At 35.7% G+C, this 25,736-nt stretch overlaps 1 protein-coding gene across 5 annotated transcripts in view; it reads right to left on the bottom strand.

The window, feature by feature from the left end:
- TMEM196 (transmembrane protein 196) overlaps positions 1-23,419 on the bottom strand; it is a 56,289-nt gene extending 32,870 nt beyond the window's left edge. The window contains exon 1 of one of the 5 annotated variants that reach the window (XM_015080663.3): positions 19,082-23,419. In XM_015080663.3, the coding sequence (XP_014936149.1) occupies positions 19,082-19,228 (147 nt within the window). In that variant the 5' untranslated portion in view covers positions 19,229-23,419. Of the gene's footprint in view, positions 1-19,063 lie in introns of all 5 variants that reach the window. The other 4 variants (XM_015080657.3, XM_015080642.3, XM_015080651.3 and 1 more) reach the window with 4 other exon arrangements.
- Positions 23,420-25,736: the final 2,317 nt, after the last annotated feature.

Below are 25,736 nucleotides of genomic sequence, written 5' to 3'. Positions count from 1 at the left end.
AAATCATTCCCTGAAAATATTGTGAAAATATTCTCTTGAAAATCCTGTCATCATCCCCCTGGAGATATCCTTCTCCAAAATTTCTCACTTCTGGAAATAACACAGCCATCCACTGAGTTCTCATTCTTGACATCTAGGACTCCTTATTGACACCTGTTTCATACCCTCAGGTATGTCAGTGAACCACACAGTATTTGGTTTGTTCTCAGAAATATATCTGCTCTGTTCACTCTCATTGTTTCCACTCTATTCCAAACCTCATCAGTGTAAGAGCAAAAGCTTCCAAATTGTTCTTTCTATCCTTACCTTCATCAAACCCACTCTTCTCTGAACTTGCTGTGTCCACATTTTAACTCTTTCAATTTTATCCCATTGCCTTTAAGAAAAAAATCAAAATCTTGACACGGTCAATAAAGTGTTTCATAATCTGCCTTCTTCTACAGTCTCAGCCTTCACTGATTTCTCTCTTAACTTCTTGGAACTCATCAAATTCCTTCCCCCTCAGGGACTTGACATCTGATATTTCCATAGCCTGAAATAGTCCCATTCTTCTCTGACTGGCTAACTATTATTCCTGAATTAAATATCACCTAAATATTATTGCATAAATATTACTTCCTCATGAAAGCCCCCCCCCCCCCCTTAACGTTCTGGACTAAGTTTCCATTTTAAACTCTTACAGCATCCTGACTTTTCCCTTTATAGCGTTATAATTAAATGCTCAGTTGTATATTTATTTGTTTAATGTTTGTATCCCTACCATAGATTGTGTCTTGAAGGCAGGAACATTATCTTCTTGTTCTTTATAGTATCACCAGAATATAATACAGAGTGTATCATAAGTTGATGGATGAATATTTCATGAATAAATGCATCAAAGAGGCACAACTTGTCTAAACTTAATTTGTTTTCTTGCCCTACAAACATGCCTCTGTTTTTGCTTTTCTGAGCTCAGTATACTTTTACTCTCTTTAACCTGGGCAGAAAGTCAGCCTTAATTTCAAATCTCTTCCACTGTCATTTTTCATAGCCTGTTTCTCACCAGATTCTTGTTGAATCTGCCTCCATAAAGTTTCTCACATATGCCCTTTAATATCCATTTGCATTCAAGTTAGCTTTTTTTCTGATTCTAAATTTTAACCTGAAAGATGTACATAATCCCCATGGCTCTAATTCTTCACACCGCTGCCTAGGTGATTATTCCTAAAATACAATGGCTCATGTTACTCCTGTCTTTCAAAACCTTTAAAACATTCTTAGTACCTGTCCATTTTTTTTAAGTTTTTTTTTTTTAATTTTAATTTTTATTTTTTTTATTTTGAGAGAGACAGAGACAGCATGCCTGGGGGAGGAGCAGAGAGAGAGGGAGAGAGAGAATCCCAAGCAGGCTCTGCACAGTTAGAACAGAGGCCAACGTGGGGCTTGAACTTAGGAAACCTTGAGACCATGACCTGAGCTGAGACTGAGCCGGAGACTTAACTGACCAAGCCACACAGACGCCCAGTACCTGTTCATTTCTTTAAAGACATATAGTTCAAATTCCATAGCATACTACTCAAGTTCCTCACAGTTAGGTCAGACCTACTGCTTTACACTCTCTTTTTCTGCACACTGTGTGTTCTGAAACCAATGTTCTCTTTTCCATTCTCAAGCTTTCCATGCATCATGTCTCCGCCAACTTGGAATGCCCTTCTTTCCTCACTTCCCATCAAGCCCTCCCTACTTTATTTTTCCAGACTTGCCACCAAAGTCACATCCTCCATGAAGTCATCTGTCTCCCTTTTTACTTTCCTTTTTGCATCCACAGGATGTTCATACACTACATTCTGTATTTAACTACATTTATTTGGATTTAGGAGGAGGCACTATAATTTAGTGATAGAATGTCTTCTCCAGAGTCAAATGGCTGAATTTGAATCATGGTTTCATCATTTTCAATTTGTGCAACTTTGCGAAAGTTACTTAAATGATTTGCCACAGCTTTCTCTTTAATTGGATGCATAAGAGAACATACTTCATAGAATTGCTGTAAATAATTAGATAAAATAATTGGTGCAAAGCACTTAGAAGAATTCAAGTGCTCGATATCTGTTATTGTTTGCATACATATGTGTCACCAGCTATAAAGCTCTTGGATCCAAAGCACAGATAATTATCTCTCTCCAAATTCTCAGCAAAGTGCTTCATTTAAACTAAGACCAGTAATTATCTGTCAAATTGATTAATTGCAAAGTTCTAGGGTCCTGTATACCTTAAGGCTTTGTATTACCATAACTGCTTTAATAAGATCCTGTTAAAGGTCCTATTGAAGGAGCAAATATTCAGGAAAGCAAGGAAAAGGGAGGGAAAATTATTAGAATTTTTAAAAGGGAGGAAATTATGTGAAAACATTATCAATAATATTGTAATTGCAACTCTAAACAGGAGAATACACAAAGGAATCTTGTACAAACAAGCTGAAGACTTATGAGAAATGACAGTAGAGTTTGATATGTGTTGTTACCAAAGTGCAGCTTTTGATGGAATTGTTTTCTGTAGTCATGGGCTAAAAGGCTATGACCATGCACGATTGAGAAAAATGTTCTGTACTTTATAACAGAACCCCTAGGCTCCCATTCAGTCTTCCTTTGTCATTTGACTATATTAGACAAGTCAACTGAATTCTCTGGGGCTTGATCTTTAAAAGGAGAGAGTTGGACTGTATAGGATTCATAAGTTCCTCCCTGCTCTGATATTCTCTGATTCCTAATCTAAGTGGTCCTGTTTTTACCCCACTCATTTTTAGCAGACATTTCTCTAGTATTTATGAGGTATTTCTTGAGTATCTACCATGGCACTATCACAGCTCTCTGACACTGAATATATCATTTATAATAAATGTTATTCTTCATTCATTTTATATAAATGAGGAGACTAATACTAATATCACATGATTATGGAATTAAAAGAAACAATCCAGTGAAAGTGCTCGCCTTGTTATGGTATGTGGCAGGTGCCAATAAATGTTTATATTCTCCTTCTAATTGCAAAATTTTTTTCTTACACATCAAGATCCAGTATAAATATTGTTTATTTGTGAAGTCCTTTCAATCCCTGCATGTACTCCTAGTCAGAACCTAACAAAATATATTATATTCAAGTCTATTATAACACTGATGCGCTGATAATATTTTATGGTAATTATTCACTACATATCTGTCACTCCCGAAGGCTCTGAACTCCTAATCAGGTATTACATATTTTTTACCTTTAAAACTGTGGCACTAACACAGGACCTCATACTTACAAAAAGTTCAATGAAAACTCATTGACGAATGGATAAATGAATGACTGAATTTCCAGTTAGTAGGAGAGGTGGGGAAAAGCCTCTCCTCTCTCAAAACACTTTTGGTATTTGCCAAATGATACCTCAAATCCCCTTAATGAAAAGTCAGACAAAGATTTGGATTTTACCATTTAAAAAAGAAAGGCTGAAAGGCTTATGTCGTGGGGGAAGGTAACTTGGGTGTCCATTTTGGGAAATACTGTACCAGAACACTTAGCATACTGTTTCTACCAGCCAACTAAGTCAATTTAGCCTTCTAGTCCACTAATAGCTCAAATAGTCTTAAAGGTTTTCCTCATCTATAGTTCACGTCTTAGGTAAACAAAGCATGAAGATTTTCCTGATGAGCTAATTACTTCTTTTGATAAGAAAAATGTTTCTAGATTAGAGAAATTAGAAATCCAACATAAGGTACAGATTCGAGTCATATACACAACGTCGCATTTTCTGATAGTCACATTAAAAAAGAAAAACATGAAAAGTTGAATATATTTTATTCAACTCAATATATTCACGCTGCTATCATTTCTACATGAAGTCAACATTGAAAAGTTTGAAATATGTTGCAGTCCTTTTTGCCATGCTCAGTCCTTGAAATCCAAATGTGTATTTTATACTTTTAGCACATCTCAACTCAGATCAGCTACATTTAAAGTGTTCAATAGCCATATGTGGCTAATGACTACTCTAGTTGTACAAATCTAGATGACACCTGATTTTAATTACAGTCACAAGCCAAAGAAAAAAGTTCCCCCCACAAATATCACCCAGGAGATACGATGCTTTCCAAAACGAGTTCATTTCAGTTATGTGTGAGCTCTAGAGACAATTTAATTTCTATTGGCCTGGTTTCCCTGATAATTCAATGGGTGATGTCTGCCAAATTTGTATTTTTTAACTTATCAGATACTTTCCCCTTGATATTTCCTAAACTCCTTATGTACCCCTCTAAGACTATTTTGAAGGTCTGAAGACGTAAGATGTTTGGTGATACCCCTTGGCTACAGCAAAATCATGAGTTAAAGTTATACCTCTTTCTCCAAAACAAAAACAAAAACAAAAACAAAAACAAAACCTGTTCCTTTGAGGAAATCATTTACTTTATAAGTGATGGGGTATAAATAAGAATACTTATTATCTTTTATAATGATATTTTAATTTATTAACATTGCAGTGGAAAACTCAGCTTACCCTAACACTAGTAAATACACTCTGCTGTATCTATAGCCAAGGATACATTTGTGAAAAAGTGCACCTTTTTTAAATGTGGCCCTTTTAAAGTCATCTATCTTTATAAAATATTTTGACAATTTCTAAGACAGTATTGGATAAAGGCACAATGCATATACACATATTTGTTCCTAGCCACTTTAGGCCAATTGTATACTAAATCTGACTCTTAATTTTGATTTCTTTATGTTTGAATTAAGAAGAAAACCCTCAGACAGAAAATATTCAGAATTATATGACTTTGACATTCCCTATCCAAGCTCTTTGAATGTGTATAGATTGATAAATGAGCTTTGGAATCTCTTTTTAGAGGCTTCTTGAAAGCAATTCACTTACTTACCTAAATTGATCACTAGCTCTTGTGGGTTTGGAAAATTTGCTAACCTCTAAAAATTCACTACAATTTCCCTGTTGCTTTGGAAAAGCACCACAGAGAACATGCCATAATTTCTGTAAAAAGCTGTTTTCTTGAAACCCCCAACTGGGGGGAGACCTCTAAAATGTGTTAAAATACTTACATCTTCGTGATAGTTTAGCAGTGCCAATAATTTGAGATCATTCCTGTTCAGTTTGAGAGAGTAAACAAATAACTGCATTTTCCTTTCGGTTCAGCATTTATCTTAAGGATTACTCAATATTTTGAGGCATCTATGAAAACTGGGTTAGACTAAGTATTAGATGAACTGCCCTCTTGTCCTGGTTCTATAGTTAGCCAGCAGTGTTAACTCTCAGGGCTTTAGTTTACTTATCTATAAAAGGATGAATTTGGAATAAATTACTTCTATGTCTCTATACAGTTTATGTTGTGTGACTTAATTATACTTCTCAACTGATAGGGAGAGGAAACATTTTAATGGCATTCTCTTCTTTACCCCTATAGCCATGACAGACCTTAGATGAGACAGAGAACACAGAAGCCATCAAGGCTCCTCTCACCATTTGGCATTCAGTGTGATAAACTACATCTTCAGTCATATTCATCTTGCTCTTCTTTTTTTTAAATACACAAAAATACAATGTTCAACACAAGACCTGCACTTCATCTCTACATTAAATCACCCTTCGTCTACTCAGACTTTCTCTCCCTTTCTACCTACTCCATTATTTACCTCAGCACATAGAAGTGTTCCAAAATCTCCCTTAAAATCAAAAACCTTCCTTGACTCCAAATCCTTTCACATTAATTGCTCTCTCTCTCTACACAGACCCCTTTACCACCACTACACCACTACACTTACTATTTCTGTATTCTTGCTTCCCATTATTTCTTTAGCATACTTCACACTGGAGTATGTGTCCTTTACTTCAACTGCTTTTGCTAAGGTCACCAATGACTTCCATGTTACAGTCCGCATCTTACAAGGAAGCTCTCTCCTTTGGGCTTCTCTAACACCACACTTTCTTGTGACCATACATTTCTCAGGTCACAACTTCTCAGTCTCTCTTTCTTACCTTCATATTAATATCCAGCTTCTGAATTTCAGAGGAACTAAAGGCTTTGTTTTGGGTAATTTCAACCAGTAACATGGCTTTAAATACCTTTAAATGGGGGCGCCTGGGTGGCTCAGTCGGTTAAGCGTCCGACTTCAGCTCAGGTCACGATCTCACAGTCCCTGAGTTCGAGCCCCGCGTCGGGCTCTGGGCTGATGGCTCAGAGCCTGGAGCCTGCTTCCGATTCTGTGTCTCCCTCTCTCTCTGCCCCTCCCCTGTTCATGCTCTGTCTCTCTCTGTCTCAAAAATAAATAAACGTTAAAAAAATTAAAAAAAATATTATAAATACCTTTAAATGTATTTAATGTATTTATAGACTGTTCCCATGTTTAGATTTCACCACAGTCCTATGTTCTGAACTCTAGACCCATCTAATAGTCCACAGCATGTCTCTGTCTCACAGGTACCTCTAACAGATCACAAATAAATTCTTGATCTGTCCACATCCTACGCAATTATATCCTACACACACACACACACACACACACACACACACACACACACACACAGTTTTCCCTTTTCTAATCATCTAATTCTCAAAAGAGTAAATGGGATCCTACCAGTTGCTCAGTCCCCAAATCTGAGACTTGTTCTTTTGTTTTTTAATTATTACTATTATTTCTTTTATTTTAGATAGATAGAGAAAGAGAGAGAAAGTGAAAGCAGGGGAGACGGGCAGAGGGAGAGGGAGAGAGACAAAGAGAGAGAAAGAGAGAGATTGGAGCTCAGGCAGGCTCAATGCTCAGCATGGAGCCCCACACAGGGCTTGATCTCATGACCCTGGGATCATGACCTGAACTGAAATCAAGAGTCAGACACTCAACCGGCTAAGCCACCCAGGCGCCCCATCATTCTTAATGCTTTATTCAACAATGACATCTAATCAAACAGTAAGTCTTGTCAACTCTGTATCTCAAATATCTGTGCTTCCTCCATTTTATTTCAATATTTCACTGTCATCCATGTAACCATAATATCATAAATGTCAGTAGCGTCCTAACTAGACTTGTAACTTCTTGTCTGACTCAAATATATTTTATAAACTGAAGCCCCAAATGAGCTTCTTTAAATGCAAATATAATCTTCTCACTTTTATGTTTAAAACCTTTCCATTATTTTTAATAGTCTCCTATTATAATTAAGGAAAAATCAAGACATTGCAAATTGTGTATAAAGCCTTAAGTGATTTTTTCCTTTTTGCCTCTTTACCTCACTGAGTGCATTCTATCTCCTTCTGCTCATTTGCCATAAATCCAGTCACCCTGGCCTTCTTTCAGTTTTTCAAATACATCAAACTTTTCCTATTTGAGGGTCTTTATCCATTCTGTTCCCTCTAGTTGGAACAGTGTTCTTCCCCTGTTTCATCCGGGTAATGCCTCATCGTCCTTCAGAAAATACTGCTTCCTTGAGATGTTTTAGATGTTTGTGCATTATTTGTTCATTGTATATATAATATATATATATATATATATATATATATATATATATATATATGTCTCTATCTATCTATCTATCAGCTTCAGAAGATCAGGAATCATGATTATTGTATTCACTGCTAGATCCTCAGAACCTAACTCAGACTGTAAAATGCTGTAGCTGTAGAATCAATATTTGTTGACAAAATCTTATAGGAAAGAGAACTAAGGAGAATAAGCATCTGGCATGAGAATTGGAATGGGAACCTGATTCTTCTGATTTGTTTTAGCTCTTCCTCCATGCTACATTGTCATTCCTCTTCTTGACTCATCCCAACCCAGTGGGATGAGCTCAGGCCCATTAAATGTCTTTACCATTGATCTCAACATGGAATGGTCCCCATCTCCATATCCCTAACCCCTAGGGGTCCTTGCCCCTGAGCTATGCTATCCCACAACCCAGCTCCCTGGGATTTGTCTGCCTTTATTAGATTTACAAATCTCCTTAATGACCTCTGCTTTCCCCTCTCCCAATTCTTTTGCATTTTTAGCATAATGTTCATCTTTAAAATAAGTCACTTTTCCACTTTCCTATTTATATTTCTTTCTTTTCTTAGTCCATGGAAAACCCTGCTAATTATGCAGTGTTATTTTTTTCCCTTAAGCTAGAACTAATTTCTTATTTTCCACCCCAAAGCAGAGCACTGAAAAAAGCAAAGCACATAGATCCATATACCATGTTTCTTTCACTCCAGAAAATTATGAAGTTTTCAATATTTCAAAAATTCAACTGGAAAAGGATAAGTGTACATTTTTATCAAGAAAGTCATGGCCTCTCACAAATATGATCACCTTTACAAAAAATAAAATACCAAAGGAATAAAATGTACAACAGATATGTTGTTGTGCTAAACAGTTCTCCATTAGCATCAGGCCATCTTGGTGGCTTAGCAGGGAGCATGGGGCAAGAGGCAACTACAGTGAAAAAATAAATTGAACCAAAAGCACTCAAGGGAGACATGGAAAGAAAACCCCCACAGTGATAAAAAGGGATGCACAGCAGGCAGTGAGGTAAACCTTTTTCAGAGACTATAAGGTAACTGAATGAAACCAACAATCACAAGAATGAATTTCAGAAGAAATCATCAAACAGCACGTAGCTGATTGGCATGTCAAACTTTTCTAGATGAATCCAAGCCCAAAAACCTCAGAAACTTCTGACTGCCCCTGGACCCAAATCCCTCAATGTATAGAAAGAATCAGCCTTGATTCTCACAACACCATTCCCTCACATCTCCCTTTCAGTGTTCATGGAACTCAGTCTTTCTTGTATTTAATGCATTATGCATTGTGTTCTATTCCAATTCTGCTTTGTGATAGTTTTTCTTTTAAAAAATAATCTGTTGACTATTTTGAATATGCTGAGTAAATAAGGCTTTTGATGTTAGAGCTGTTTCTTCTCCAAAAGTAGCAAGAAAATTATAAATTTTGGTAGGAGGGACTGAATTTGCAGTACTACACATTTAGGTGTCAATCACCCAAATAATTGTTAGGTATAGTCATTACTCATGTTAATCCTTAAAATGGAACAAAATAAAACTATCTCATATATAGCAGTAACAAAATCGAAGAGTTTATCTTCTGAGTCCAAATTTTTGTTATTTTAGCCATTACAACAAATAAATGAATTTCAAAATTCAAACACATAAAAATTTAAGATAATTATTTCTGGAGGGAAGTACAAGAAGTTGTCATCAATATTGAACACCCAGGTATGGAAACATTGTCAATAACATTCTGTTTATTAAAGCAGCTTAAACTTTATATATATATATATATATATATATATATATATATATATATATATATGTGTGTGTGTGTGTGTGTGTGTATATATATATATATATTTATATATATATGTTATATAGGGCCTCTCTATGACCTATGTTGTGATGACAATTTAGTAAGTATTTGTATATAGCTTAAGGTAATTTTACACTAATGTGGGCTATCCTAGTTTGCATAATTTTTGTTTATATTTTTATGTTTAAGATTTCTTCATGTCATTTTCAAGTAAGATTAACATAGATGCTGTAATGTATTTGGACAACACTCAAATATAATGTCCATAACTTGATACATGTGGAAAACACAACAAAATTTAAAATGTAGAAGATACATTTGGTGAAGATGAAACAACAACAACAAAAAATACTTCCTTGGGTACGTGCCAGCTTTGAGTCTGTGATTTGTGACCTGTTCTCACAGAATTGAAAATAGCCAGGGACTCCAGGGGACTAGAGGGTAGAAGTTATGTTCTTCCCAAGAATTGTCAACACCATAGAAGAATGTCCACCCAACATGCCTGGCAGTTTCTGAAACCCAGCCAGTTATGGAAATAAGTTGCAGCTCATAGAGGATCACAGCATTGTGAACTTGTACCCAAGTCGGGTTACTAGCAGCCTAAACGCAGCATATAGTGCATATCAGTGACAATTATCAACTTCCTTGTATGAATTTCTTATCTTTTAATCTCCCCTGCATACGCATATGAGCACATGCATGTGTTCACACACACACACACACACGCACACACACACACATGCACACATTATCTCTTCAGGTGATTTAGATCACTAAATCCTAAATCTGCTAGGTACTCATTCCTTAGGTGAAGAAACTCATCCTGCTGAGATAAATGGTCTAACACAGCAGTTGGAATTCTTAGGCAATGCAGCATATTCAAAATATAAGCTGCCAGTGTTACTATTATTAATGTGACTGTTATTATTATTAATTCTTCAGAGCAAACAATGTAGGAAAATAGTCAGCAGGAAACAAGTGGAGAAAGAGATAAGAATTCCAACAGCCTAGCCAAAAATAATGATAAACTCAAATACATGAAATCTATTTGGGAGAACACACAAAAATTATCCCAATGTTGACCTAGATAATATTCCTGGGACCCTGGAAAATGAACTCTAAATCACAACTATTAATGTTTGAAATTGGCTATGAAAAGCACATATTTTCTAAGAGAGGGTATATGACCTAAATGTTACCAAGCATTGAGTCCAAGATCAATTTCATCAATGGTCTTACAAAAAGCTACCCTTCAGAAATGTATAAAAATAAAATTTCTATTAACACAAAAATAGAAACCACGTACAGAAAATTGATTTTCCAGACATACAGCAATAGCATGCAGTCATTGTTGTGGGCTCATCATAGTTATTAAATACTTAACATGTATCAAGCCCTTTATATAAGTATTCACTTTAATTTTTTGAACTCCATAAGATAGGTATTAGTATTGCTATTTTACAGATAACTTAGCTGATAGCTCAGGGAGATAATGTGACTTACTCAAACTTAAGCTAACAAATGTTAGAGCTAGAATGTGAACCCAAGTCTTAATGCCTCCAAATCTATTTTCATTTCTTAATGTAATGCCGATGTTTCCAATTAAATAAGTGAACTCTTATATGTCAGGCAGCTGTAAGAATTATTGAACATCTTACAAATGCACCATCAACAGGAAAGCCACTTGACGTGGGTTTACGTTTGTGATGGTAGATTTACACTTCCCTCAAATCTCAAGAGTTCCCTCACATCTTTCTTCTGATACAGGATACATGTCTTGGAATCAAGAGCTGGTGTTTTGCCTTGGAATGAGCACCAATGCCCGGTCCAACTGCTTTGGCCTCATGATCATCAAGTTCTAACCAGCAAAGCTCACCAAATTTAGTTAGGAATCAAAGGCAGATTAGTCTTACCATTCTTTCAGGACCCTTTTAAAGCTGGTCTTATCGTATCTGGATGAGCTACATCTTCACTTGCCAGTTATTATGTGAACATCTCTTTGCTTTAACAAGTCTAGTCTCCTCAATCCTCCACAAACTCTCCATTTTATCATCCCTTTCATGACTTTACACATGTTAATAGTTCTGCTTAGCACATCTTCTTTTTCTCCTCTGCCCACTGGAAACCTGCCCAATCTCCAAGGCCTGGATAAAGAGCTCCCCCCACAAGGGAGTCAACCCTGATCCCTCACTGATAACTCACATTTTGAACTACGTTTAAATATGGTTTGTATATTCCTGACTTGCTTTCATAATATGTAATGATCATTTGAGATGCATAATTTCAGTTTACTTTTTAAGGCTAAAGCCTAAGCTCTAAAGGTAAGAACGATTTGGTCTAATATTTCACATTCTTCTGGGAATATGGAAGTTGTGCTTGTTCATCAGTTGACTATGTCAGTCTCTTCTGGGAAACAGGTACAAACAGTGATGGGGACTTGACCTTTATGCCATTCTGCCTGACTCATATATTCAGGGATGGGAGCAAATAATGAGATCAGACTTCAGTGAATGACTTTTTCATGACAATTTCCCATGTTCCACACAATGCAATAGAAAAAGTGCAGATTTTAAAATGAGACTGTCCATCTTTAAATACTAACTCAGCTGATTAAATAAAAGTGGATTCTAGGTCCTTTTCCCTACATAAATTTTATATAATACTACATTCTTTAGAACGTTGTTAAGATTAGAAAAAATAATGTATATAAAAACATCTGGAACACAGTTAACTATTAATAAATCATATCTTGTATTACTTCCACAAGACAAATAGCTCAAGGCACCCTGTCTCCCAAAATGGTCTTCTTAGCCACTAATATTTTCTTTTTTTGTCTTGACCACATAATTTTGTCAAATATTTAATAATAAATCATGAACTAATGGAGCTAAGAATGTCTTCTCAGGAATCTTGATACTGGTGCTAAAAACCACGAGCCCTAATTAATAAGAATCATTGTTGAAATCTAGGTATTTCATTGATGCATCTATTAATACTACAACATGTAATAAATATTGCTTCAAAAGCAAAACCATAAAAACCTCCAAGATACTATGTATCTTTTTTTAAGTTTATTTATTTTGAGAGAGGCAGAGTGCAAGCAAGGGAGGGGCAGAAAGAGGGGGGACAGAGAATCTGAAGCAAGGTCTGCTCTGACAGTGCAGAGGCCGATGCGGGGCTCAGACTCATGAAATATGAGATCATGACTTGAGCCAAAATCAGATGCTTAACCTGAGCCACTCAGGTGTCCCAATACTATGTGTCTTTATTAGAATTATTAATTTGTACTTTTATTTTGACTAATGATAAGAACGTATATAGTTTTATATGTTTTCAAGGACTTTGATTTATGGCATAATTAATGGTTCCTACATCCTCACTGTTTGACTTGTCTGACTTAGATAATTGTCTAATTTATCTTATTACTGAATATTTTTATGATAGAATTTTTACCATTCTCTTTACCCCCAAAAGAAAAACAGAGAGAGAGAGAGAGAGAGAGAGAGAGAGAGAGAGAGAAGTGCCTGACTGCTGTTTCCCCATTCAGTTTTAAGCTGAATATTTTACATGACCTGTCTAATGCAGATATTTTGGTACATTTTTGTAGTTGATAATGTACCTTGTGAATTAAATCAAAAGGTAACTAGACACATACCACATACGAAAAAAAACAAAAGGTGAGTCAAACTAAAATTGATCAACGGTGTTGAAGAAATGTTGAGACCCAGTGTAGTACTGGTGTTATCTAGGTCCCAGGCAGTCCTAGGATAGTATAAGGGCAGTTGAAGAAAGAAGCAATTTATGCTCACTGAGCACTTATTCTATGCCAATGTTGGTATTGACGGTAATCCATGAAACTGGTACCGGCATTTCTCTCCTTGACTTCATAAAGAAACAGAAGTTATCCAGTGCCACAGTTATAGTGAGTAGGATATATGAATCCAACCTGTCATTCAATTTGACTATAGTATATATAGCTTGGCTCTGCATTCACAAGAAAAGTTGCATGGTTTTCGATATAATAGAAAAAGGTACTCATACAATTTCTTCTGTCTCCTAGAAATATACTCAATGAAAATATATACTGCCACCCACTTATTCTGGAATTGTCCATTTACCATGTTGAAATAAACATCTACCTGCAGAGTGACCACCTGGTAATTTTACTAAATTACTAAGACAGTAAAGTCAAATATTATTTAAGACTCTGAGCTTATTTATTTATAGAATGTCATTTGAATGAATAAGTTTATATATATATATATATATATATATATATATATATATATATATATATATATATATATAAATGACCCAACATTATTTGAACATAAAATTTTTGGGGTTTTTCCCCCTCCAGTAGTTGTGTACACACACTTTCACCAAAATCTATTCTAGTTCTTATAGAACTTTAAAGACAAGCATTTCAGTTTGGATGGGTGGGTTATGCCACCAACCAATAAAATTAAATATTATCTGAGGGCTAATATAGAAAGTTAAATCTCTTGGCCACATTTGAAGCATGTATTGGATGATCTGGTTAATAACCATGTCAATACAAGAAAACCAACTTGAACACTTTAGGCAAAATCATCCAAATGAAAGGGTTTGACTTTATTCAAATCATGTTTGTATCAAGGAAACTGTCCACAAAAAGGTGACTGATGCAATTATTATCAATTATCCCCTAATATTCCTATGCCAAAGTCTTCAAGATAGTTATACTCTCAGATCAGGGCCAAAATCCTGAGACATAATTTGTCACAGGCCCTAGATAAAAATTTAAGCACATGTCACTTTATGAGGATGAAATATAGACTAAAGCAAAATACTTCATCAGATAATGACAAAAGTCACCATTTTTCTTCTATCATACCATTATCAATCAATACCAGAAATAGAATTTTATTTATGTTTCATTTGACACATAGTATGGTTTCTTGAATAATAACTACACTTCCTAGTAGTTTGACTTATCCAACTTCTTTAATTGCCAATATCTAATGGCCCTAACCCCAGTAGATAAAAGTGGCAATTGACAATAATCGTATACATCAAATAAGGAAGAGATTCTTTGCCTGGGCTTTACAGAGTCCATGAATGGGCTTCACTACATCCAAAACTTAATCAAAATTGATCTACATGTTCAAACAATACTATTTATATGTGGAGCAATGCCTGTGAGATTACACACTAAATTTATAATGGTGGCTAATTTTGATGAGTTGAAAGAGAATATCAGCTTTGATTCTTTTTTTAACCCTTTGATATGAGAACATGTATGAATTACTTGTGTAATTAAAATTAATTCCAAAGTTGGTTTTAAATGTATATTTGTAATTTTTATGAAGGTGGGGCAGAGCTTTCATCTCATGCTCAGATATACAAATCTCTTATGTTATATATTTTGAAGCTGGAGAAAATTGATATATTATCTGATTAGAGACACATTAGCTTCAAATTTTGTGCATTTGAAGTAACTTCAAATGTTTCAGATTTATTTCTCCTTATTGTTTTATTTTTCCTTAAATGAATTGGATAGATTTAAAAATTAAAAATAACACTTTGAGGCAGATATCATTTTATATATAGCACCTCCCTTACATTGCTAATGTAGGATTAATTTCAACACAAACTTCCAATTGTCTGAGTTGTTGCAATGGTAAATCAGGAGTCCACATAACAGGTGGCCTTGATTATGCTATAAATTTCACCCACCTAAAGTATCAGATTTATTATCTGGAGAAAGTTATAATATACAAATCAAGTATTGTCCAGAAAAGTAAGCAAAGTCATTCAAACTTTTAATTATTTTAAGGTAAATATTTTTTTGAATATTTAAAAGACTGTGGGCTAAACAAGGCTTAGAAAAGTTTCTTTTAATACTTTTGATTTATAGAATGAGTATTAGATATAGATGGATGGAATTTAGCATGCTATATCTCAAATACAACTTAGCACTAGATGTTGTTCTGGACACAACCATCTGAATCCCTACATTTTCAAGTGCCAACCTAGAGCAGCAAAATAAAATTCTCTTGGAACCATGAATCTGTGTAGTACTAAATACAGTCCATTTCCATTACAGATTCATTATTGATGGGGAAATGTAACTATCATACAGCAACTTGGAAACATAGCTCTGTCTATTGAACTCTGTCAATAAATTGTACACGTCAATTATATTTCACATGACTTTGTTTTCCAAAGCAGTTTACTCAAGAGTTCATTCATTGTTATCTAGCAGTAATGTCTTCTTTCAACAAGGTTACTATATCAGCTATAACAAATGAACAGGAAGAAGCAAAAATCCTATAAGGGATTTATAACTTTCTTTCTGTATAGCGAAATAATTTTTTTTCCTGCTTATTGGCCACATCTTTAAACCGATGACAGGAACCTGATCACCCTTTGCTTCATTATAAAACAGTGACTAGAAATATAAGCATATATCCCCTGGGTTTCTAAGACTTTTATTTTACTATTTAATTTTTAAATCACATTTTGCAAAATTTGCATATTTGGGTTCAAAGATCAAAATAGTTGCCTGAATTCTTACTGTACTAGACTAGATAAAATGCTTACGTCAGAGTCCATATATAAAAAAATGATTCCTTCACAGTATCAGTTTTATTTCTATTGATTTCTAAAATTTAATTCAGACATCTTGTAATAATGACAATAATGTATTGAAAAAAACTTCATGGCACCAATCAAAGCACACTCTGATTATAGACTGTGGTTATTGTGACAGGTTAATTATTGTAAAATTCCAGCTAGTGTTTATAATTAACACATATTTTTAATTCATAAAATACCAAAGAGATTAACAATTTTTTTAATCTAGTTTTTCTCTGCTTCTCCTTGAATCTCTTTGGGAAGTATGAATTGGTATTATTATTATTATTATTATTATTATTATTAAAAATATGAGGCAATAAGTCTATTGCCTTAGACTGGCACACAGCCTTGCATCATGGTCTGGCCCCAACCACTCTTTCCATCCTTATCTTCGTTTCACACATAAGCCCCAGAAAAGTAGAAGAGCCTATTCTTTCTGGAACATAACACATCCCATCCCAGTTTGTGCCTTCATCCATGCTGTCTGAAAGGCTTTCCTTTCTTATGCCCTTCTGCCAGTTTGTGCACCCAGTATTAGTGGCTTGCATTTATTCAGTGCTCACTACACACCATATATTTACTAAGAGCATTATTTCATTTATGCCTTTTAACAGGCCTGTTTTACAGAATATGAGAACTGTGGATGTTATCTTGATAATAAATGACAGATCCGCACCCAGGCAGACTTTGGAGTCCACTCTGTGATGCATTACTTAACACTGTGATACATAAATTACAAGTCCCAATAAACTTCCAAGATCAAGAGAAAAGTAATTGTTATCCCATGGATATTTCACTGACCACCCCATACTCTCACCCTTATATCTGCCCCTATATCTCTCTGAGGTCAAACTTTAATTTCTCACCACTGATAAAGTTAGTGATATACTCATCTTGTCTGATTTACTAGTTATTCTGACTTATCTTAATAATCTTTGTATTAAATAGTAAAATGCACATGGTTAGCCCTCTATAAATACTGGTTATATGAATTCATCATTGACAGAAATAAGAGATAATTGAGATTATATCACAAATGACCTCTGAAAAACAATTTAAAAAATCAATTTAGGAAGTCTATAATTTAATAAATAATGATCAAAACTGAGTATTTCTTCATAAATTTGATTTTTTAACTTGAGTTTATAAAAGTGATCCCAAAAGGGACTTGTTGGGGCATCCCTGTTTCAATCCATTCATTCAATCACATGTATTTTTTAAAAATTTTATTGAATCAGACAATAGAATTTAGAACTGTTGTTTGAGCACCCTAGGCGAATTTTGGTTACTCTAAAGAGCCAGTTAAAGATGGAAATAATTCTTTATGATGACTACATGTATATTATATATAAATAATTATTTTATTTGCTTTTTACTGGGCAGATTCAAAACTTTCATTTTTGGTAACAAATACATATGTTGGCTCATTTAGATAATGGTACGTTGTCTGGGAAGAGAAAAAAAGAATCTATTTTCCTTATGTGATGCCAAGCAAATGTAACCATTCTTTTAATTCTTAAAGATAAAGTGGATACTTTAATTCTACTTAGAGACAACCTATGTTTATTCATCCAATTTCTCAAAATTAAGAGGGGAAGTGATTTGGAGAGTATTTGAGGATTCTCCTTCATAAGTCATCAAAAGGTCACATTTTGCCCCATTTGTTTTAAATGTTGATATTATATCCAATTTTGATAGTTGTCTGATAGAAGTTTTAAAGTCTGACTAATTCTGTTTAAATAGTGATAACTACAACTCTCAAAATAATCACTATTACATATAAGATGTAAAGTTCTCAAATTTAAGATTTGCCTTTTAGACTTTCATACTTAAGTTTAAAATGTATATTGATAAAATTTACATAATAAAGAAAAAGTTAATTATTTGGAGATGATAGTAACTTACTGAATTCAGAACAAGGATTTTTGGAAACATTCAGTGGTAGAATTGCGTACCATTTTTACTTTTCCTTTTAACTTCTGCAGTTTAAAAACATTTGCTTCACTTTGAAAAATTAAAATATAAAAACTAATTTTCCACAGCACAATTGTACTAGTTTTAGGAATGCTGGAAGGTCTCTCAAATCTGAATTACTTTGAAACGATTTTTCTTAAACAAATAGTCTTTTTTCTTCTTCATTGACTTAAAACAAAAATAGTCAAGCCATGATTGTTAATTACACCTACCAATCATCAGTGACAGAACAACATCCTATTAAATTATCTTGAAAACTGGAATCAAGCTAGAAACCAAGAAGGATATAGCGTCTATATACTCAAAGGAGAAGGAAAAAAATGATTTTTCACAATCAGGGCCACACTAGGAATAGTGCTGAGTTATTTTATTGGTCTTTGGTGGAAGGAAAGAGTCTCTAAAGCTTTCCTGGAGATTCCACCCACAGTAAACAAGAAGGTCATTGGGTCTGACATCTGACCTAGAGGAAATTATGACATTCTCTCTGAGCGTTAGGTACTCTTTAAGCCGAGTTATTCTCCAATTAGAATGTAGTTACATATCCTACCATTTATTGTTTAACTTATTGCCTAGAACTTACAGAAGAGTTTTTAGATGTGAAGTATCAGAAAGCTAGCAAAGAAAAACTAAGAGCAGTGTTTTCTGGGATAAAATATTCCTTTTACACGCATACCACATTTCTCTTTCTGTTTTATCAGTGTTGTCTTTAGTCGGACACTGTTGCCCAGAAATACATGCATCAATCTACCCTTGCTTGTTCCTGATACAAGAAATGATGTAACACTTTCATTTTGATATTCCTTGTAAAAGAAACAGGCTAAGTGAGTCTGCCCTTGACAGGTGTGACTCCCTAATCAGCACTATTAGGCAGCCTTTTGCAGATTCAGCCAGGGGAAACTGCTGAACCCCCCTAACCACCACCACCACTTTAAACAAAGCCATTTAATTTGGTCTTAAGCAAGGTGAGGGGGGAAAAGCCAATTAGTAAATAAAGGGACAAACATAAAGAGGAATAATCTGCCAACAAGAACCTACATGCAAGCCAGAGATTTATGATTTTCTTCCCCAGGGAGGGAGTGACTAACGCACGCACACTGACCATCACCGTAAAGAGGTAAAGAGAGAGTGAAATGGCTCAACGTACACACACCCCGCTCCATACCGGGGACGAGTCTCCGAGCTGCGGCTTGTGCTCTCGGAGGGCCAGGCTGAAGCTGACCGCCCCCACGGCCACGCTGGACACCCCCAGCCCTATCTCCAGCACAGAGAGCACCAAGAGGCTCCCAATAATCTGGCCGCTGGTGCACATCCTTCCTCGGTCATCATTCCTTCCAGATCAGAGAGGGAAACCAACCATCCACCTTCTTTCTTCCACTATCCTCCTTACCCCTTCCGCCCCCTACCAGACCCCAAAACTTTTCTTTCTTCACCAGCGAAGCATTCTCCACAAGGACTAGATTTCCAGAACCGGAGACCCTCTTCCCTGACCGGGCCAGAGGCAAGAGTCGCTCCGCCCCCTGGCACGTTCTGACAGGGATCGTCGGATTTTCCCGGGTTCGGTGGTCGGGGTCAGGAGAGGAGAGTGTACCCGCAGAAGGGCTTTCAGGAAGGAGCCAGAAACCTGGCGGAGCCAGGAGGAAAGGAGCCCTGCTGGAGAGGCGCTGTCCAGAGTTCTGCCGCGTCCCAAGTCTCCGCAGGAAACCTGCTTCCTTCGTAGCCTCCCAGACCCTTCAGGCTTCCCTTTCTTTCCTTGCCAAGGAGATGAGCCTTGCTTCCCAGAGATGCAAAGCGGAACTGTTCAGAGCTTCTCTCTCCCTCTCGCTCTCGTCTCCTCTCCTTTGTTTTCGTGGTAACACAAAGTGCTTCTGCGAGTCCCTCGGTCCCCAGGCTGAGCGGGCGGATATATTCAGCACCACGCTCCTCGTAGTTGCTGTGTCGCCAGAAAAAGCGACCTTGTCTGATGGCCTTTTTCCGTCTGGGTTTCTTCTCCCTCCTCGTCGTCCTCTTCCTCCCCCTGCCTCTTGCTCTGATTCTCTTTCATTTCAGTGACCTCATTGGGATTTGAGAGGTTGATGGAGGAGGGAAAAGCCTGATCTATTTGTGGGTCTAGAACCAATACTCTTGGCTGGCTCCTGATCGGCCCCCCCTGGGGACCCTAACCACAATGATCCTCGCGATCCCTGCCTTCGCATCTCCCCTGCTTGCTCCCTTCTGGGTTTGTATCCAGATGGAAGGGGAGGGATGCCTACGTCAACGCGGAGCTCATTCTGTGTAAAACTTTCTTTTGCGTATACACGGGGTAGGGTGGGGGCACAGTGGGCAAAGAAATAGAAAGGCAGAGAGAGCCGAAGGGATGGAGAAAGGCCAGACTCCTAAATTCACTAGGACCCCTATGGACTTTCACCCAGGAATTCCACACTCTAAAGAGCTAGACTCAAGCCTGCTCATAGGGAGCGTCAACTCTCCTTTGTTTCCACAAGTCCCTTGCGTGTTGGTAGCGGAGGTGTGGAGACGCAATGGGCCGAACACACTTCAGTGGGGATGTTGGTGGTCCTTATTCTTCAGCAGACCCTTGCTCTTACCCAGTAGCACTGCTATCCGTTTGGGATGCGTCGCCAGATTTAAGCATGACTAGGACCCTGTGTTCACACTGAAATTCAAGACGTGTACATTTAAGTATTACGTTGGAAAGGGCATTATTAAAAACAAAAATCTGGCTCTTTGAACAACTGACAGTTGTCAGAGTCATCAGGGCAGGAGCCAACCCTAGCTTAGGTGTTTCTGTGTTATAATCTGATGCACATGGTGTTCTAGAAGTATGGAAATCACTGTGTCTGTTTCCCATTTTCATATCTCTGATTTTACTTCACGAAAAATCACAAGGCATCTCATCAGGGAGACTCAGGAAACAGAGAGGTGAGAAGGTGTTTTTGGGGTGTGGGCCATCTTTCTCAAAAACTGAGTTTCACAGTTGGAGATAGATTGGAGGAAAATAAAAGAAAGGAGAGGGGCTTCTGGGTGACTCAGTCTGTTAAGCATCAGACTTTGGCTCAGGTCATGATCTCAGAGTTCCTGGGCCCAAACTCCATGTCGTGCTCTGTGCTGACAGGTCAGAGCCTGGAGCCTGCTTCAAAATCTGTGTCTCCCTCTCTCTTTGCCTCTCTCCCACTTGCATTCTGTCTCTCTGTCTCTCAAAAATAAATAAGCATTAAGAAATTAAAAAAAAAAAAAAAGAGGAGGATTGAGTGAGGATATACTAGACCAAACCAGGGCATCTTGTCCTCTGCATACATGCAGACTAATGCAATGTAGGCATCTCTCTGATTAGAAGTTTCTTTTTTTAAAGCCCTAATGCTGAGATCACTAAAGCTGAGTGATACATATTGTATAGCCTAAGTGTCAATTTCAGTTTTCTCTTAAATTTGATTTGGGGCTTATTTAATCATTTAAACTAAACTATTAAATTATCAAACGATTATAATTTACTTTCTTTATGATGTGTTTATATTCTACATTTAAAAAGAATTGAGTCCTCTCACCTTAAAAAATATAAAAGCAGGAAGGAAGAATTATAAGTTATTAGGCCTTTAATAGTCCTCAGTTATTGTGATATTTGGAAAACAACTCAAACATTTATGTTGATTAATTAGTGAATTCATTTTCCACGTCTTGGAAACCCAGTCCACCAAACAGCCAGTTGTTAGAATCCTTCAAGTATTTTTTGGTTTTAATGAGGCACAGTTTATTTTATTTAAATATTGTAGAAATCATCTAGATGATCCAATTTATATGTAGAAATAATGAAGTATCTAGGTTGCCTAGCTTTGGTTTGTCTTTAGTCACTCCTTTTCTTTTCTTTTCTTTTTTTTTTTTTAAAATTCTTCCCCCATTTGAAAGAGAATAACAAACTAGAGTAACTGTTCAAATAGATTGGTCAATGCAGACATACAGGAAGGAGTGTGACTTAAGGAAGGGAAATTAATTTTGTAGAGGACATACAAGTAGTGTTAACAATAGATAGACTTCAGAAAGAGAAAGAAATAAGTAAATCATATATTATGGTTGTATTATTTCTGAATGCGATGCCTAGAAATATGTTCACTTAAATGCCCCCACAGCTTAATCATATGCCTGAATATAATCAATCTTGATTGATCCTAGATAACTGGTGCATGACTCATAACTTTTAAAAATCAAATGTATACAGAAGAAATTAAATCTATCTTCACTTATCAGTGACTACCAATGAATTACACTTACTTATACAGAAATATTTAGAGGAATAAAATAAAACCAATAATTATACATAGAGGAAATTATGTTTTATGTTTAAAAACATGAGAATCAATGCTATTAGAACTTTCAAAAGAATACTGCCTGTTCTGGGAGCAAAGTAATTTTACATGCCCCTTTAAATGATGTAAAGTTCCCCCAAAGTAAACAAAAGGACCACTAAAATTTATTCTTAATCATAGAAATCATAACAAAAATGGATTCAAATTGGCATCTTTTATGCTTCAAAACTGGTTTTTAGAGAAAGAATTATAGGACGAAACTGCAAATAAAATTAAAACTAAACACATACATAAATAAATAAAGTGCATTGCTATCCAAATACCAGTGGCTCTACAGTTAGAGGGTTTAATTTTTAAATCATGGACAACAAAGGAGCTATTCATGAGATCCAGTGATACATGGCTCAATACTTGTACATCTTTAACAAGAGTCATAGTATAAAAAAATCTCAAGTTTGCCACCTGCTGGTTTATAAATGACACAATGAATATGAGTGTATAGGTAACCTGAAATAATTCATATTAAACTTATCAGCTAATCAGAAAAAAATCCTTCATAACTGATTTCTTTAAGGACCTAAGTTCTGCCAATAAGCATTTAAGAGTTCTGAGATACTCATGCACCCATCTTCCCAAATAAGACTCATAGAAATTTTAAAATATGGACAAAGGAAAATCCAAAAGTTGTGAAACAAATACCACCTGTCTTTGTATAATGAAGTAAGCTGATGAAACAAGCAAGTCAATCACCAATACTGGTTAGTAACTGAAAAGGTCAAAATTTTAAACATTAATTCTGAAATCTGATTTCAAGTGTTTAAGCTACTATAAGCTAAATTTGTATGGTGACTGAACGACTAATTTAGTATAAAAATTAAAGAAAAGAAAAATCACAAAATCATTACCAACCATTTGGCAGTTTTTAAATGTTACAAGTACATTTAATATCTTAATACTCTTGTCAGTGTGGTTAGAAATGATTATACCTAAAGACTTAGGTAGGATTTGATAATGTGATTCTGGTAAAAAGGGAAAAAAGAAAACAATATTTTGAATATTTTTTAATTTAAATATCAAGAAGTGAAGATAATTAAAACTAAATTTATCTTTTTGTTTGTTTGTTTGTTTTGTTTTCTGGTGATAGATCTTAGAAGTCATTACCTAATATTGTTAGTGCTTATGAAAATTAGAGAAAGTATGGTACTTAGTACTGTATTTATCACAATTTCTCATTTATATCCGAAATATCCTTTGACTATTAATGACTTTTAAACATGTATAAAAATAACCCCAAATGATGTATTTATGGTGATTTCTACCTTTAATAAAGTATGGGTATTTCTACTCCTGGCCATTACGGAGTAAATGGGACTGGATTTACTCTATTACTATATACAATATATTCAAATAAACTGTTCAGATACTGGGTGACAGACAGAGCACCATTGTAATCTCTAGGTGAGGAGAAATAAAAGCAAGGTTTTCTCTCCTGGTCTTTTGACTATAGGCACTTAACAGATTGTGTTACAAGAAAAGAAATACTAAACAGAGCATGGTAGTCTTACTGAATTTCTGGGACAAAGAACAGAGTTTTGGGAGGTTGAGGTGGCAACATTTTCAGGACAGAATATTAGAGAGGAGGGTCTTTTCAGGAGAAAGAGATCTCTACAGGGATCCCTTGAGTGTGTGCTTAAATTCTTAGCCCCACAATCATGAGGTGCAACTTCACAAGACTAGAAACAGAATGACGAGAGAACTAAAATCTGAGGCTTACAAGATGTCTGGGAAGGTTAAGGTTCAAAAGCAGCAAAAAAGAGTCCTTGTTGAACACTCAGCCTTCAGTGGAAAACTGAGGTGGGGCACTCATAGGTAGGAGGACTAACCTATGCCTGGAGTAAAGGCAACTACATCTGAATGAAATACTGAAATACTGAAATACTTCAAAACAGGCCTCTCAACTATCAGTCTCTTCAGTAAGTAACTTAACAAAGTCTAACACATCTTGGGGCGCCTGGGTGGCTCAGTCAGTTAAGCATCTGACTTCGGCTCAGGTCATGATCTCACAGTTCTGGAGTTCAAACCCTGCATTGGGCTCTGTGCTGACAGCTCAGAGCCTGGAGCCTGTTCCACATTCTGTGTCTCCCTCTGTCTCTCTACCCCTCCCCTGCTCATGTTCTGTCTGTCTCTCAAAAATGAATAAACATTAAAAAAAATTTAAAAAAGAAAGTCTAACACATCTTAACGAAAATTACCAACCATTACTCAACAGTGTAAAAATCACAGTATACACTAACCAATTAATATCTTAAATATGAAAAAAACTGGAAAATGTGATCTATAACTGGGATATCAGAGATGACAAATTAGATAATACTTTAAAACCTCTGTTACACATATTAGAAATATATTCAAAGGTGAAGAGGAAAACAATGTGAAACTATATGAATTATAGACACAATAGGCAATAAAATATAATTTCTGTAGATGGAAAATTGTATATCTGAAATCAAAAACAGTAATTTGAGAATAATAGCAGATTAGACACTAAAGAAGAAAAGATCAGTGAATATTAAGATGCAACAATAGAAATTAGAATTACAGCAAAAAAAAAGGAAAAAAGAAAAAAACCCACACACACACAAAAAACAAAAAGCCCCACCCCAAACCCACAATACAAATTAAATCACAGATAGAAAAAAAGACTGAGAGAAAAAAAATAGAGACTCATTGACCTACAGGACAATTGAAGAAGTGAGGCATGGATATAATATAAATTATAAAAGAGGAAGATAAAAAATTTGACATAATAATGGCATATTGTTTTCCAAATGTGGTGAAAACTACAAATGCACATACCCAAGAAGCTCAATAAACTGCAAACAGGATAAACACACAAGGTACATCACAATCAAATTGCTGGAAACCCTTGATAGGGATTAATCATTAAAAGCAGCCAGAGGAAAAATGACACATTACGTACAGAAGAAAAGAAGAAGGAATTTCAGACTTCTCACCTAAAATTACTGAATCCAGAGGACAAATGAATGACATTTTGAAGCAATGAAATGTAAAAACAAACAAAAAACTCTATTAATCTAGAATCATATGCACAGAAAAATGCCTTAAAAATCAAACAGAAAAAGATTTCTTTCAGACAAAAAACTAAGAGAATTTACTTAGACATAAGATCTTCATCAAAATGAATATTAAAATAAATATTCTTAGGGTGCCTGTGTGACTCAGTGTGTTAAGCATCTCGTTCTTCATTTCAGCTCATGTCAGGATCTCAGGGTTCATGAGATCAAGTCTTAAGTAGCATTCTGCCCTGCTAGAATCGGGCCTGCTTGGGATTCTCACTCTTCCTGTCTCTGTCCCTCCCCCACTGTGCCTATATGTGTGTGTGTGTGCACATTCACGTGCTCTCTCTCTCTCAAAATAAATAAAATTAAAAAAAAGAAAAGAAAAGAAATATTCTTCAAGCAGAATTAAAATATGGGCCTATAAAAGGAACACTGACCATAA

The sequence above is a fragment of the Acinonyx jubatus genome, chromosome A2 (assembly GCF_027475565.1).
Source record: "Acinonyx jubatus isolate Ajub_Pintada_27869175 chromosome A2, VMU_Ajub_asm_v1.0, whole genome shotgun sequence".
Lineage (NCBI taxonomy): Eukaryota > Metazoa > Chordata > Mammalia > Carnivora > Felidae > Acinonyx > Acinonyx jubatus.
Note: the sequence above shows the minus strand (reverse complement) of the source record. Positions and strands in the feature narration are given on the sequence as shown.